At 36.7% G+C, this 13,619-nt stretch overlaps 1 protein-coding gene across 1 annotated transcript; it reads left to right on the forward strand.

Annotated features, from left to right (window-relative positions):
• Positions 1-1,365: 1,365 nt before the first annotated feature.
• LOC120007332 (salutaridinol 7-O-acetyltransferase-like) lies at positions 1,366-3,288 on the forward strand. Its single transcript, XM_038857531.1, has 2 exons — positions 1,366-1,515; positions 2,605-3,288. Exons 1-2 carry the CDS (start codon positions 1,366-1,368, stop codon positions 3,286-3,288), a joined length of 834 nt encoding a protein of 277 aa, XP_038713459.1.
• Positions 3,289-13,619: the final 10,331 nt, after the last annotated feature.

Consider the following 13,619-nt stretch of genomic DNA (forward strand, 5'->3'; position numbering starts at 1 on the left):
CAGAGTTTTTTTAATCAATATCTTAGTGCCTAAGCCAATACTGTAACTAACATAAATAATTTATGTGAACAGCACAAAAAACAGAAGTTGCAGCAGAAGTTAGATCCCAAAATATAAGTAACTTTGTACAGACAATGTAGGCGGCACATTGGTCATATAAAACAACCTAAACAGGTTTACAGCAAGAGCTTCAATGGTGACCGTGATTGTTTATGATAATATAAAATGTCATCATCTTCTTCCCCTTCTTTTTTTTTTTTTCCTTAACCGAGAATGACATCACATAAATTTATCCTTCTGACATCCAATGTGAGTGTAAACTCCCCACTTGACGACATGATAAATTTGGCAAAAACCCAAGGCGTGACTAAATAAGTATTGCTCACAAGTGAAAATCGAATTCATGACTTCCTGAATTCATAAGATGTGCACAAAGAGAAATTCACCAACTAGACTATCATTTAAAAAATGTCACCATCGTTTCTAGAGAAAGTATAGCAGACGTGAGCTTTTGAGTGGAGTCGTGATGGGTTTTGCCGTGTCCAAGCGCCATTAATTCTTGATGTGTCATGTCGATGCTTCCTATTTTTATCTATTGGACTGGTCAATCCACACTACTTAACACTCTCAATCGATCAACCCACGCTTGTCTGTTGAATATTCATGCCATATTAATGGATGATTGTGATTTGTGGCACGTAAGAGGATAAAGATTATGAGAGTTCTCTCAACCATGTGTTTCTTTAATGCTCCCTTGACGTAGAACAGTTTACTCCATTGGAATAATCGTAAGAGTGAAAATGACACACAGTTTATCTGTAAATTTCAAAGTAGGAGTCGCACCAATGGTAGGAATATTCGCTCCTTCAAACGAAGCACCATACATACACCTATTCTATGTTAAAAGAAAAGTCCCACATTGTTAAAATAAGATCTAATAACAAGTTATCAGTTCGTAATTTCCTTGACTTAATAAGATGTGTTTTAAAACCATGCATCCTGGACCATTCGGTGATGAATAGGACTCGAACTTGGGAAGGCAGACAATATTTTACAATAATAGTCAAGTTTTGGCAAGTGAGTCCATTGATATTTCCCAACAAGTGATATCAAGCGAGACAATACTTTACAATAATAGTCAAGTTTTGGCAAGTGAGTCCATTGATATTTCCCAACAAATGATTTCAAGCGAGGATGGGTTGGACGTGCACTAAAGCGACATATCTTACAATAATGATCAAGTTTGAACAAGTGAGTCTATTGGTGTTTCCAAACATTTTATGCATAAGTTTCATCTATCAATACCCAATTAGACTTTCTATAAATTAAGTCCAAGTTGTAGTTGCATTTGATCCAACAATGAAAATGGAAGCAAAGGTTATATCCAAAGAAACCATAAAACCATCCTCTCCAAAACCTCAACAACTTAGAAACTACAAGCTCTCACTTCTTGATCACCTTATCCCATCTCCATATTCACCAATTGTGCTCTTCTATCACTCCAATATGGACTCTGTGTTGGAATATAACATGCAATAAACCAATTAATATTTATATTGCATGAATAGTGAACAAGCTACAGAAATAAAACAGTAACATTAACCAGAAACAGTAACATTAGCATATATGAACTCAATAATTGATGCTTAAATTAAAATACCAAAACCGTAAACAGATGATAGGAATTGTAGGAGCGAGGTACGCCTTTCGCGAATCTCCTTAAAGAGAAATGTCCCAGCCACTGGTGCCAAGCTCTCCGGACAGACTCTTCCCAAGATACAAAGCTCCGCAAACCACTAATAAGCAGCACTTCAATACTAATGGACTTAGACGAACCAATTCAGAATTGCACTCTCAAACAGATTGAAGACAAAGAAACAGAGACTTAGAAGAGCAGCAGAATGACAGAAAAAGAAGAAGATTTTCTCTCCTTTGAAGCTGCTGCTAATGCTCTCCTTATATAGGAGGCTTAGCAACAAAAACCCAGAAAAATCAGTGAGTAATCACTGATTTTCAGGCTGGCAATTTGACCAAACAAGGTTGCAACCACTAGCCCATATCTTGGGCTGTTGCAACTGCTCTGGTTGACCAAGTAAAAATGCAACTAGTCAGTCATGGGTTGGGCTTGAACAGTCCATATTCAATGCATTTGGGCTTGTAACAAAGTGCAAAAATGTAAGAAATTATTGGGCTAAGTAAGTCCAAGCCTGGGAAGGGCTTGGCCCACACGCACGCTCGCCTCGCCACGCCAAACCGGCCGGCGGGCGCGCGCGTGTGTGTTTTAGTCCAAGTTCATAATGTGGAGCCTCTCACTCCTACAAAAGCTTGGGTGCCCTTGGGTCTAAAGTCTTACTACAACACTTGGACTTATAAACAACACATCCACATGGTATTTTTCCAATGTGGGATTCCCATACACACACTTATTGCACTATGTCCACCATGCTCATCATAGTCACTTTGGAGTCTTTTTACATTCAACCAATAAATGATTTGGTCACACTAATTACTCCAATTTATTGTCCTTATAACAAGGATCAATTGCCCATAAATTTCATTCAATAATTATTATTGAGCTTTCATTTAATAATGGTCAAAATATAGTTGACCATTATTTTCCAACACTCTGTAATTAGTCTAGACTTGCTAAAGAAATCTTTGTCGAAAACACTAACTCGCTTTTACCCACTCGCCGGGATGATCAACGATGACCTCTCTATCGATTGCAGCGACGAAGGAGCTTATTATGTTGAAACAAAAGTGAATTGTACTCTTTATCACTTCCTTACCAGTCCAGATCTCTTGTTAATACATAGATTCCTTCCCTGTGATCTGATATTGAAGGAATCTGTAGGGACTTTTGTGAGTAATTTTCAAGTGAACGTTTTTGAATGCGGTGGCATTGCGATTGGCATATGTATATCACACAAGGTGCTCGACGGTGCTGCGCTAAACACCTTCATCAAGGCATGGTTTGGCGCTGCTCGTGGATGCGGTGAAGCACTATTGCCTAAATTTGTTGCCAGTTCTCTATTTCCTGCAAGCGATTTCTGGCTCCGAGACTCATCAATAGTCATGTGGGGTTCATTGTTCCGACTAGGCAAGTGTAGGACTCGAAGGTTTGTGTTTGATTCCTCGGCAATAACCTCTCTTAAGGCCAAAGTTGATCTAAAATTCTATTCTACTCGTATCGAGGCAGTTTCGGGTTTCTTGTGGAAGTGTTTGATGAAAGCAAATATGCAGCGGAAACTAGAGCGATCGACATACCTCCAGCCATTGATAGTTTAAGCAATTGAATTGACAAAAGGAAAGCCTTGAAGTATTGAGTGAGAGAGCCTCAAACAATTTGCAAACACAAATGTCAATATATTTGGTGGTGGATTTTTAGTACTATTCTCTCTATACGCTGAAAGCAAAAAGCGTGACTGATGGAGAATCACAGGCGTCTTTAAATAGAGATAGGCCAAGACCCACTAACACACGGTTCTCTTGAGTTTGTTCCTACCATCAAGGAATAAACGTACATGATCTTTAGTTGGTTGTGCAGTTACCAAATAACCAACCATTATCTTTAATTTGATTTATATCAAATCATCATTATCACTAAATATTATTATTTCAAACAGTTATTAAAACATGTCGGTCACTTTAGTTAGAGTCCTAATGTGGGATTAACTCTACATTCTCCCACTTGACCCATGTGTTGTACCTTAGTTTGGATAATTGAACTTAAACTGAATATGACCATAACTTTGAACTAGAACCTTTCTTAATTAGAGAAACACGATACCTTGAATCATGGCGGTTGTGCGTTGTAATTATATCAACATTACCTTCCATGTATTACAAAGTATATATCTCTCTAATCAAGATCTTTATGTGGAGTTATTTTCTTTATGAATGACTTTCCTATTAGTCACTTAGGTCAAGAATAACAATGGTTATTCAATGAAAGCAAATACTGTATGTGCACAAATATTTATTGACAATAAACGGTACCACTGAATAAAAATATATCAAATACAAAGTGAACTAATCAAGCCCATATGCTCTACATGTTGTGAAAATGCCTTCACTGAGAGCCCTTTAGTTAACGGATCCGCAAGCATTGTATTTATAGGAGTATGCTCAATAGTCACTTCATGTTCCTTAATTCTTTCTCGGACAGCAAGGTACTTTATGTCAATATGTTTGGTTTTGCTCCCACTTTTGTTGTTCCTTGAAAAGAACACTGTTGTCGAGTTGTCACAATAAATCTTTATTGGCCTGGAAATTGAATCCACAACTTGTAGCCCTGTGACAAAATTCCTTATCCATTTTGCCTGTGAAGTTGCTTCAAAGCATGCTGTAAATTCTGTTTCCATAGTAGAAGTTGCCAATATTGTTTGTTTGGTGCTTTTCCATGATATAGCATCTCCTGCGAGCATGAAAACATATCTCGAAGTGGACTTCTTGGAGTCTTGACAACCCGCGAAATTTGAGTTTGAGTATCCAACCACTTCTAGATAGTCAACATGCTTATAAGTGAGCATGAAATTCTTGGTTCCTTGTTAATATCTCAATACTTTCTTTGCAGCTCTCCAACGTTCCAAACCAGGATTACTTTGATACCTCCCTAACATTCCCACTGAAAACACAATATCAGGCCTAATACAGACCTGAGCATGCATCAAACTTCCAACAACTGAAGCATAGGGAATGTTCTCCATTTCTTTCTTCTCTAATTCATTTTTCGGACATTGATCTAAACTAAGTTTATCACCTTTTAACAATGGTGCTGCATTGGGTGTGCATTGACTCATTCTATATCTTTCCAAAACAAGTTCAATGTAGGCTTTATGAGACAAACCCAATTTCCTTTGAGTTCTATCTCTGTGAATTTCTATGCCAATGACATAAGAAGCTTCACCCATATCCTTCATCTCAAAGTGTTTGGAAAGGAATTCTTTTGTATTATGCAACAACCCAAAATCATTAGTTGCAAGTAAGATATCCTCAACATATAGTACTAAGATAATGAATTTACTCCCACTAGCCTTAAGGTATATACAGTGATCAACAATGTTCTCCGTGAAACCATATGAAGTAATAACATTGTGAAACTTTAAATACCATTGCCGAGAGGCTTGCTTTAATCCATATATTGATCTTTTTAGCTTGCAAACTAAATGATCACCATCTTTAGAACAAAATCCTTTAGGTTGTCTCATGTATACCTCCTCTTCTAGATCGCCATTTAAAAAGGCAGTTTTCACATCCATCTGGTGTAACTCCAAATCAAAATGAGCAACCAATGCCATGATGATTCTAAATGAATCCTTTTTCGATACTGGAGAAAAAGTGTCTTGGTAATCAACGCCTTCTCTTTGAGTGAAACCTTTGGCTACAAGTCTAGCCTTATATCGTTCAATGTTACCAGTTGCATCCCTTTTGGTCTTATAGACCCATTTACAGCCTATAGCCCTAGCACCTTTTGGTAACTCAACGATTTCCCAAACTTTATTTTTAGCCGTTGAGTCCATCTCCTCTTTCATGGCATCATACCAAAACTTTGAATTGTCTCCATTCATGGCTTGTGAAATGAGATAGGATCATCTTTTAATCCTAAATCAAGTTCAGAGTCTAGAAGGTATACATGGTAGTCATCAGAAATGGCAGACTTTCTTGTTCTTGAGGATCTTCTTAATTCTACAGGCTCAATAGTGGGAAGAATTTGAGCTGTAGGTCCCAAAATGACTTGTTCCTCTTGAAGTGGTGGTATTTCTTGCGTTAATTGTTCATCAAAGCCATCATTTTGATCACTTTGAAATACAATCAATCTACCCGCATTCACAGGTTTATTTTCTATATCCTGTAATTCCATCCACTCAATCTTTCGAGGAATGTCACTCCCACTAACTTCATGATTCTCAAGGAATTTTGCATTTCTGGCCTCTACAATTCTAAGTGTGTGTGAGGGACAATAAAATTTGTAACCCTTTGATTTTTCCGCATAGCCAATGAAATATCCACTGACTGTTCTCGGGTCTAATTTTCTTAGATGTGGATTGTACACTCTCACTTCAACTGCACAACCCCATACGCGTAAATGTGCTAAACTAGGTTTCCACCCTTTCCATAACTCAAATGGCGTTTTATTAACAGCCTTGGATGGAACCCTTTTTAAGATATACACTGCAGTTTTAAGAGCTTCACTCCACAAATTCAAAGGAAGATTGAAATTACTAAGCATACTTCTTACCATTTCCATAAGAGTACGATTTCTCCTCTCCGCAACACCATTTTGGTGAGGCGAACCTGGTAAGGTATACTGAGCAACAATCCCCTCATCTCTAAGAAAATCAGCAAATGGTCCAAGTCTTTGTCCAAATTCTGTGTACCTTCCATAATATTCACCTCCTCTGTCGGATCTCAAGATCTTTATTTTCTTTTCTAATTGTTTCTCTACTTCCTTCTTGTATATTTTGAAAGCATCTAGTGCTTCAGCTTTATCAGAAAGAAGATAGAGATACATATAACGTGAGTAGTCGTCAATGAATGAGATAAAATATCTCTGACCGTTAAAACAGGGAGTATTAAATGGTCCACAGATATCAGTATGAATAATTCCAAGTATTTCCTCACTCCTTTTGGCACCTTTATTAGTGGTATTGTTGGTTTGCTTTCCCTTGATGCAATCCACACAAGTACCAAAATCAGAGAAATTAATATCCTTTAGTACTCCATCATTAACCAATCTCTGGATTCTTTCAATGGAGATATGACCTAATCTCTTGTGCCATAACATAGAGGAGGTCTCATCAATGGCACTACATTTAATGGCAGCTTCATTATGCTGGCTCAAAAGACTTTCTTCATAAGCAGAATCCAAATTCAGTTTGTATAAACCATTGATTAAGTTTCCAAAACCAACAGCAACAGAATCTTTATATAAAATTAAATTCAAACCAAACTTAAATTCATAACCAAAGGAAACAAGTTTTGTAACAGAAACCAAATTTCTAGAATATGAAGGAACATAGAATGTATTCTCCAAATCTAGAATAAATTTATTCTCGAAAACGAGCCTAAAGGTTCCTACTCCTTCAACGTGCGAACGCATCCCATTTCCTGAATAGATGTATTGTTCACTTCCCGTCGGTTTCCTTAGGCTGAGAAAACCCTGCATAATATTAACAACATGAGTCGTAGCACCAGTATCGACCCACCAAGTATTATGATGAGAATCAACAAGGTTGGATTCATAGCATACTAGAGAGATAGAAGTACCTTTCTTTTCGAGCCACTTTTTGTATTTCAGGCAATCTTTCTTCATGTGCCCCTTTTTCTTGCAGAAAAAACATACATCTTTTTGGCCATGTTTCTTGAAAGAAACTTGTCCATCCTTTTTGCCTTTAAGGTAATTAGCATGTTTTCCCTTCTTCCCTTGCCCATTCTTATGAGTGACAAGATTGACACTCTCCAAATTTTCATTCTTCAATCTCTCCTCCTCTTGAACACACATATTCAAGAGTTCATTGATGGTCCATTTTTCCTTTTGAGTGTTGTAGGAAATCTTGAATGGTCCATATTCCGAAGGGAGAGAATTCAGGATGAATGGACAAGGAATGACTCGCTAACATCAATCTCTAATGACCTAAGTTGAGCTGCAGTGTCCCTCATGCTCATGATGTGCTCACGCACACTCTTAGAATTGTCATGCTTTTTGACTGACAGTTTCTTCATTAAGGTGCTAGCCCGTGCCTTATCAGAAGTGACAAATTGTGCTTCAATAGCCTTCATATAGTCCTTCACCTTATCGCACTCTTGGATAGATCCCCTAATGCTCTGTTCACATGTGACTTGATGAACATTAGGCTCAACCGATTGGATCTCTCCCACTTTTCATAAGCCATAATTTCAGCAGGAGTGCTAGTGTCCGTAGGGACGAGGGGCTCCTCGACACGAAGTGCGAGATCCAAATCCATGCACCCTAAGTTTAGGAGGATTTTGTCCTTCCATTCCGAATAGTTATCCCCATTCAATAATGGGGTTTGAGAAGCTTCGTTAATGAATGAAGTAACAGATGCTGCAAATTAACAATATAACAAGATTAATTAATAAATGCTTTGAAACAATATCTGAATTTGAATCAGCCAATGTCAGATTCAAAAATAAATCTAAACCTTCCTGTGGGTAGAGGCTACAACATGCATTATATTTATCTCAATAAGGATAATGAATCTTTAAAATTTAAGAAAGAAAATCCTATACCTGTGGGCTTAAGAATTTTCCTTTCTCAAAATGTAATATCATTATCCTTTTAAACAATCTTATATTACTTTAAGTAATCACATTCCTGTGGGCAAAGCAATCACTCAAAGTAACAAATTACCATATGAAATGTCATAATTTAATACACAAGTAAAGTATCAAAGTTTCATAAGATGCTGTGGCTATTCCTAATTCACAATGATACTCAACAAATATGACATCTCCCAATCATACAAGCTAATCCATATGCTCATATTCATAAATCATGAATTATGATTTGAATGATCTCATAAACATCAAAACTACTACTGCTATTTGACAGTATCAAATATGCATGATTCACCGAATGGTACAAGGCAAGTAGATCTAGAAATATGCATGATTCAATATCTCATACACGTATTAAATAGGGAATAACTTGCATCATATATACCATAAGAACCAATCCCATCATTTCAGAGTCATAAATCATACATTGAAACTCAAAGTCAATATCGAGATATAACACTATCCATAAGATAATTGTATGTAGTTATATATCACTTTATGTTTTTCGTATTACTTTCAATCTTTGATAAAACCATATCAAGAACCTTTTTCACACAAATATTAGAGCACACATATCCAGCACACACACACACACACATATATATATGCAGCACGTATATCATGATTTAATGCCATTTTATAATCAAAATAAACAAAATTGATTTATACCAATTCTCTCTAATAGCCCCCATAATATACGTGAATTCAATTAGAAACCAATTGTAAGAGATAGTAACTCCAGGCATGCTATTGACATAAGAGAACCAAATCATAAATCGTAAAGTTCAATGTACCGATTCATATTACTTGTTTGTCATGCTCTTTTACTATGCCTCTAATGAAAAAATAAAACCACTCGTCAAACCATGATCCGATCAAGAATTTAAGTAAAATCAAATACACAGATGCGATCACATGTTCACCAAGCAAGACCTCCATGGTATTATATCTCATACTTTAATGTCACATTCAATATACTAAACAACATGGCATAAAGGCTGCTTCGATACCAATACTGAAAGCAAATATGCAGCGGAAACTAGAGCGATCGACATACCTCCAGCCATTGATAGTTTAAGCAATTGAATTGACAAAAAGAAAGCCTTGAAGTATTGAGTGAGAGAGCCTCAAACAATCTGCAAACACAAACGTCAGTATATTTGGTGGTGGATTTTTATCCTATTCTCTCTGTATGCTGAAAGCAAAAAGCGTGACTGATGGAGAATCACAGGCGTCTTTAAATAGAGATATGCCAAGACCCACTAACACACGGTTCTTTTGAGTTTGTTCCTACCATCAAGGAATAAACGTACATGATCTTTAGTTGGTTGTGCAGTTACCAAATAACCAACCATTATCTTTAATTTGATTTATATCAAATCATAATTATCACTAAATATTGTTATTTCAAACAATTATTAAAACATGTGGGTCACTTTAGTTAGAGTCTTAATGTGGGATTAACTCTACATTTGATGAATGCGTCTGAGAAAAAACATGGTTCTCCAAGGCCTTCTCTGTTGACTCACTTAGTGAATTTGCGCAGAAGAATATCACATCCCACATTGGAGAATTCGATGGGGAATCTCCTCTGGATAGCAGCCACTCGATGCATGGTCGAGCACAAGCCTGGACTGAATCATTTTGTTGGTGAAGTGAAGGCGGCGTTATCGAAAATCGACGGTGAGTTTGTTAAGAAGCTAAGAAGTGATGAGGGGAATTCTGTGATATCGGATTCCTTCAAAGAAATAGGTGAATTGGGAAGACAAGGAGTAGACATTTTTGGGTTTTCAAGTTGGTGTAAGCTTGGTGATATGGATTTAATTGCAAGCGCACAAATCGCACAAGTAATAAAGAGGTGAGTAAATTATCGTTTCCACTAGGGATGTGTTGGCAATTGAAATCAATGTCAAACTAGTAACAACTATGCAAATTGGGGAACGGTTTTGCGGTTTGTTTTGATTTTTAACTAAACTAATTAAAAAGAACAAAGACAAATCAAATACAAGTGTGAAATCAAGGATGGAAAGCACTAGAGTACTTAACTTCACTTCACCTATCCAATTCAATTCCCTTGGTCCCTTAATCCCTAATTCCTCTCTCTATAATGACAATCGATTTCCCAACCTATTCAATGTTCTATTCCTAGATACATCAAACGTATTTTCAACATAAATCCCTGTTATTCCTAACAATCGGATTAATATATCAAAAACCCATTAACAACTATGGAAATCATTTAGCGATTGCATAAGCCACAAACCTATATTCCTATGGTTCATGCACCCTATGTCATCTATGGCTTGAGGCAAACCCTAGATATCTCCTTCCGGTCTCAATCTAGGCAGCAAATCAATTGAATGATGGCCAAACATTCAAAAGCATTAATCACACCCATAGACAATCAATAGAGAGAGATAAATCAAGAAATAAGGAAACCAAGTTTATTGAATCTTCAAGGTTTGGTTACATTAAGACCCTAGTAAGAAATCTAGCCACTCATGGAAGCAAAATACATCATTAAACAAAGGAAATCAACCATAGAAACTAGGATAGAAAAGGAGAGAGAAAACCCCCTTGTAGACCCTCTTCTTTTCCAAGCTCCAATGGTGGCTCCAAGCTCTCCAATGGTGGTAGAATGTGTAACCGTCCAAGAACTCCCAAAACCCTATTTTTTTGCCCTTTTATACTTCCCCAAACTCTTATGTCGTTTCCAAAACAAGTTGGGGTCGTTTTGGCTTAGAAACACGTGAATTCGGGTCTTTTCCGTGAAACTGCGCAGTGCTGTGAATAGTACTCCGATCGTTCGGGAATAGTCCGATCGATCGGAAATACAATCTGTCTCGATGATATTTTTAGGTGTTTTTCCAGGTCCGATCGATCGGGAATGGCTCCGATCGATCGGAAATCGGTTCTGGAGTAAAAATCTTCATTTTGCACTCTTTTCCTTCCTTTCTTGCCTTGACACCTACAATATACAAATATAACTTTCTTAGGCAATATCAACTCTTAATCAACTCAGAATGGGATGAACTTATGTGTAAAGGATGTGCAAATGTATGTATATATTTGGCACATCAAACACCCCCACACTTAATCTTTGCTCGTCCTCGAGCAAATTGAGAATGAATGAAGGAGGGAAAGAGTATTTTCCGTTAAGCTCAAATGAAAAATAAAACAACTAAGACCTACTCTAAATAAGTAACTAATCTATGCCACTTTCGTAGGGCTCACGATGACACTTAGCATGTGCCACAAGCCTTTAAACCCCTAGGTGCCCCTAGTAGGAGGAGTTGTGTCTCCTGAGGGTTTACCAGAATGATACCCACAAACATTAAACAAATTCAATGCCAAAATTCATGTCATCAACAAGAGTATAAAACGGATTCACAATTGCAACCCTATCCACATTAACAAACCAAACATTAGGGGATCAATGGAGATTCATTGTCGATGACGTTGGCCCGCTTCAGCATCTTGGGGATCAATGTTGCAATGGATTTCATTTCATTACTAAATGTCTCCTGTCTGGTGTGTTTGATAAGTGAATCATAACAAATGATCCTCTTTTCTTGAAGGTCTATCACACCAGCAGTCCAATGATCAGCAGTTATATTAATTGGGAAATAAACCCTATCCAAATTGGACCAAGAGACCATATTTGCCTTAGATCCGTCAACAAAATGCAGTAGAAGATCATCACGGTCCCAATGTGAAGGCTCATTGTTTTCTTCATGCAATTTGTAACAGATGTTGAGATATGTCTGGAAAAAAAATTATATTGAATTGTTAACGAAAAAATATTTATGTTATCAACGAAATAGTGTATCTTATAAACGAAAAGTGTAATATAAATGTCAACCTAAACATAGATAAAATCAACGAGAATTAAAATACTTACTTGAAAAGGTGTATCCATAATCGCACATTTTTGTCTGAAAATATCAGTATTCTCAGACTTTTTTTTACGAATGAACTCGAATGCAACGTCAAGATGCTGCAGAACATATTTATATCATTATAAGAAATAAAATAAGTTTATCAACCATAAACACCAAAACAAATACAGTTATCCACCAAATCTATATGCATATACCAACCTATAATTCATTCACGTATAACGACAACTATTGGATATCAACCTAAATAGAAGCAGTAGTCAACATAAAAGTAATTCAGTTATAAACATAATTTAAAAACTTTGATTAACATAATAACTAATGTATAAATTTCTATATCATTAACAGAAAACGTAATGTACAAGTTAAGAGTTATAAGTGCATACCGTATCTAATAGCCACTTGCTTTGGTCGATGATTGTATCAAACCAATCCTTTTTTGCATCAATTATTTTTAGATCAATTGTCGTATCATGATTGATGAGATTCTTATAGAATTCATCCATTTCAACTTCCCATTCGTTCGGATACTCTGAAATAGGATTGAACTCTGGGAGGATCTTTCTCTTCTTCTTGGAAGGGTCCGTATATTGTGACACTTGGTACGGACCCCTCTTCTTCAATCTTTTGCTCTGATACTTTTGACCTTCTGTTGCAAGCTTTGCCAACAAACGTAATTTATTCGCATCAGTATCATCCTCCTCATTAGCAATTGAACTACCCCTATCAACCATTTCTTCATTCTCAGTTTCTTCAACTGAGGCATCAACCAGTTCATCTGGTTGATCATCCTTAACTTCAGATATACCAACCATAAATTCATTGGTATCAACCTTATCTGAAGTAGTTGCAACCGTGTTGTCAACCATAAACGTAAGGTTATCAACCTTAAGTTCATTGTTATCAACTTCAAACTGGTAATTATCAACTTTATCATCAACCTTGATATCAACACTGTAACCCTTCTCAATTGCTACAGAAGGATTATCAAGATGACGATCATCGTCATCAACAATCTCATCGACATGGGGGGCAACATAAAATCTATTTGCATCATCATCATCATCATCATCGGTTGTTTCAGTTGGCAACTGATCCACCTTCTCAATAATATCACTAATAACTTTATTGAAAACTTCATTGGATTCAGTTGCCAAGTGATCTTCCCCCTCGATGGATGTTATATCACCCTTCTCCAGGTGCCCAATTTCCGCCTGCTCAGCTCTAACTCCATCTTTATTATCATTTAAAGAAGGTTTCTTCTTCATTGAAGCCTTCTTTCTCCTGGAAATCAGCTCTTCGATACCCACTTTTTTCTTCTTCTCTAACTCTTGTAACTCTGATATTTCTTTGGCTGCCTTAGACATTAAAAGTGAGCTCATTCTTAGAGTATTTTTCTTTACATGCTTCCCCTTTTTT

This window comes from Tripterygium wilfordii, chromosome 10 (genome assembly GCF_013401445.1).
Source record: "Tripterygium wilfordii isolate XIE 37 chromosome 10, ASM1340144v1, whole genome shotgun sequence".
Classification (NCBI taxonomy): Eukaryota; Viridiplantae; Streptophyta; class Magnoliopsida; order Celastrales; family Celastraceae; genus Tripterygium; species Tripterygium wilfordii.

Excerpts from the sequence above, each read along its gene's own strand:
- LOC120007332 (XM_038857531.1), top strand. The coding sequence starts at position 1,366 with ATGGAAGCAAAGGTTATATCCAAAGAAACCATAAAACCATCCTCTCCA. Across the intron at positions 1,516-2,604 it reads ATCACTCCAATATGGACTCT|TTGACCATTATTTTCCAACA; the intron begins GTGTTGGAATAT and ends GTCAAAATATAG.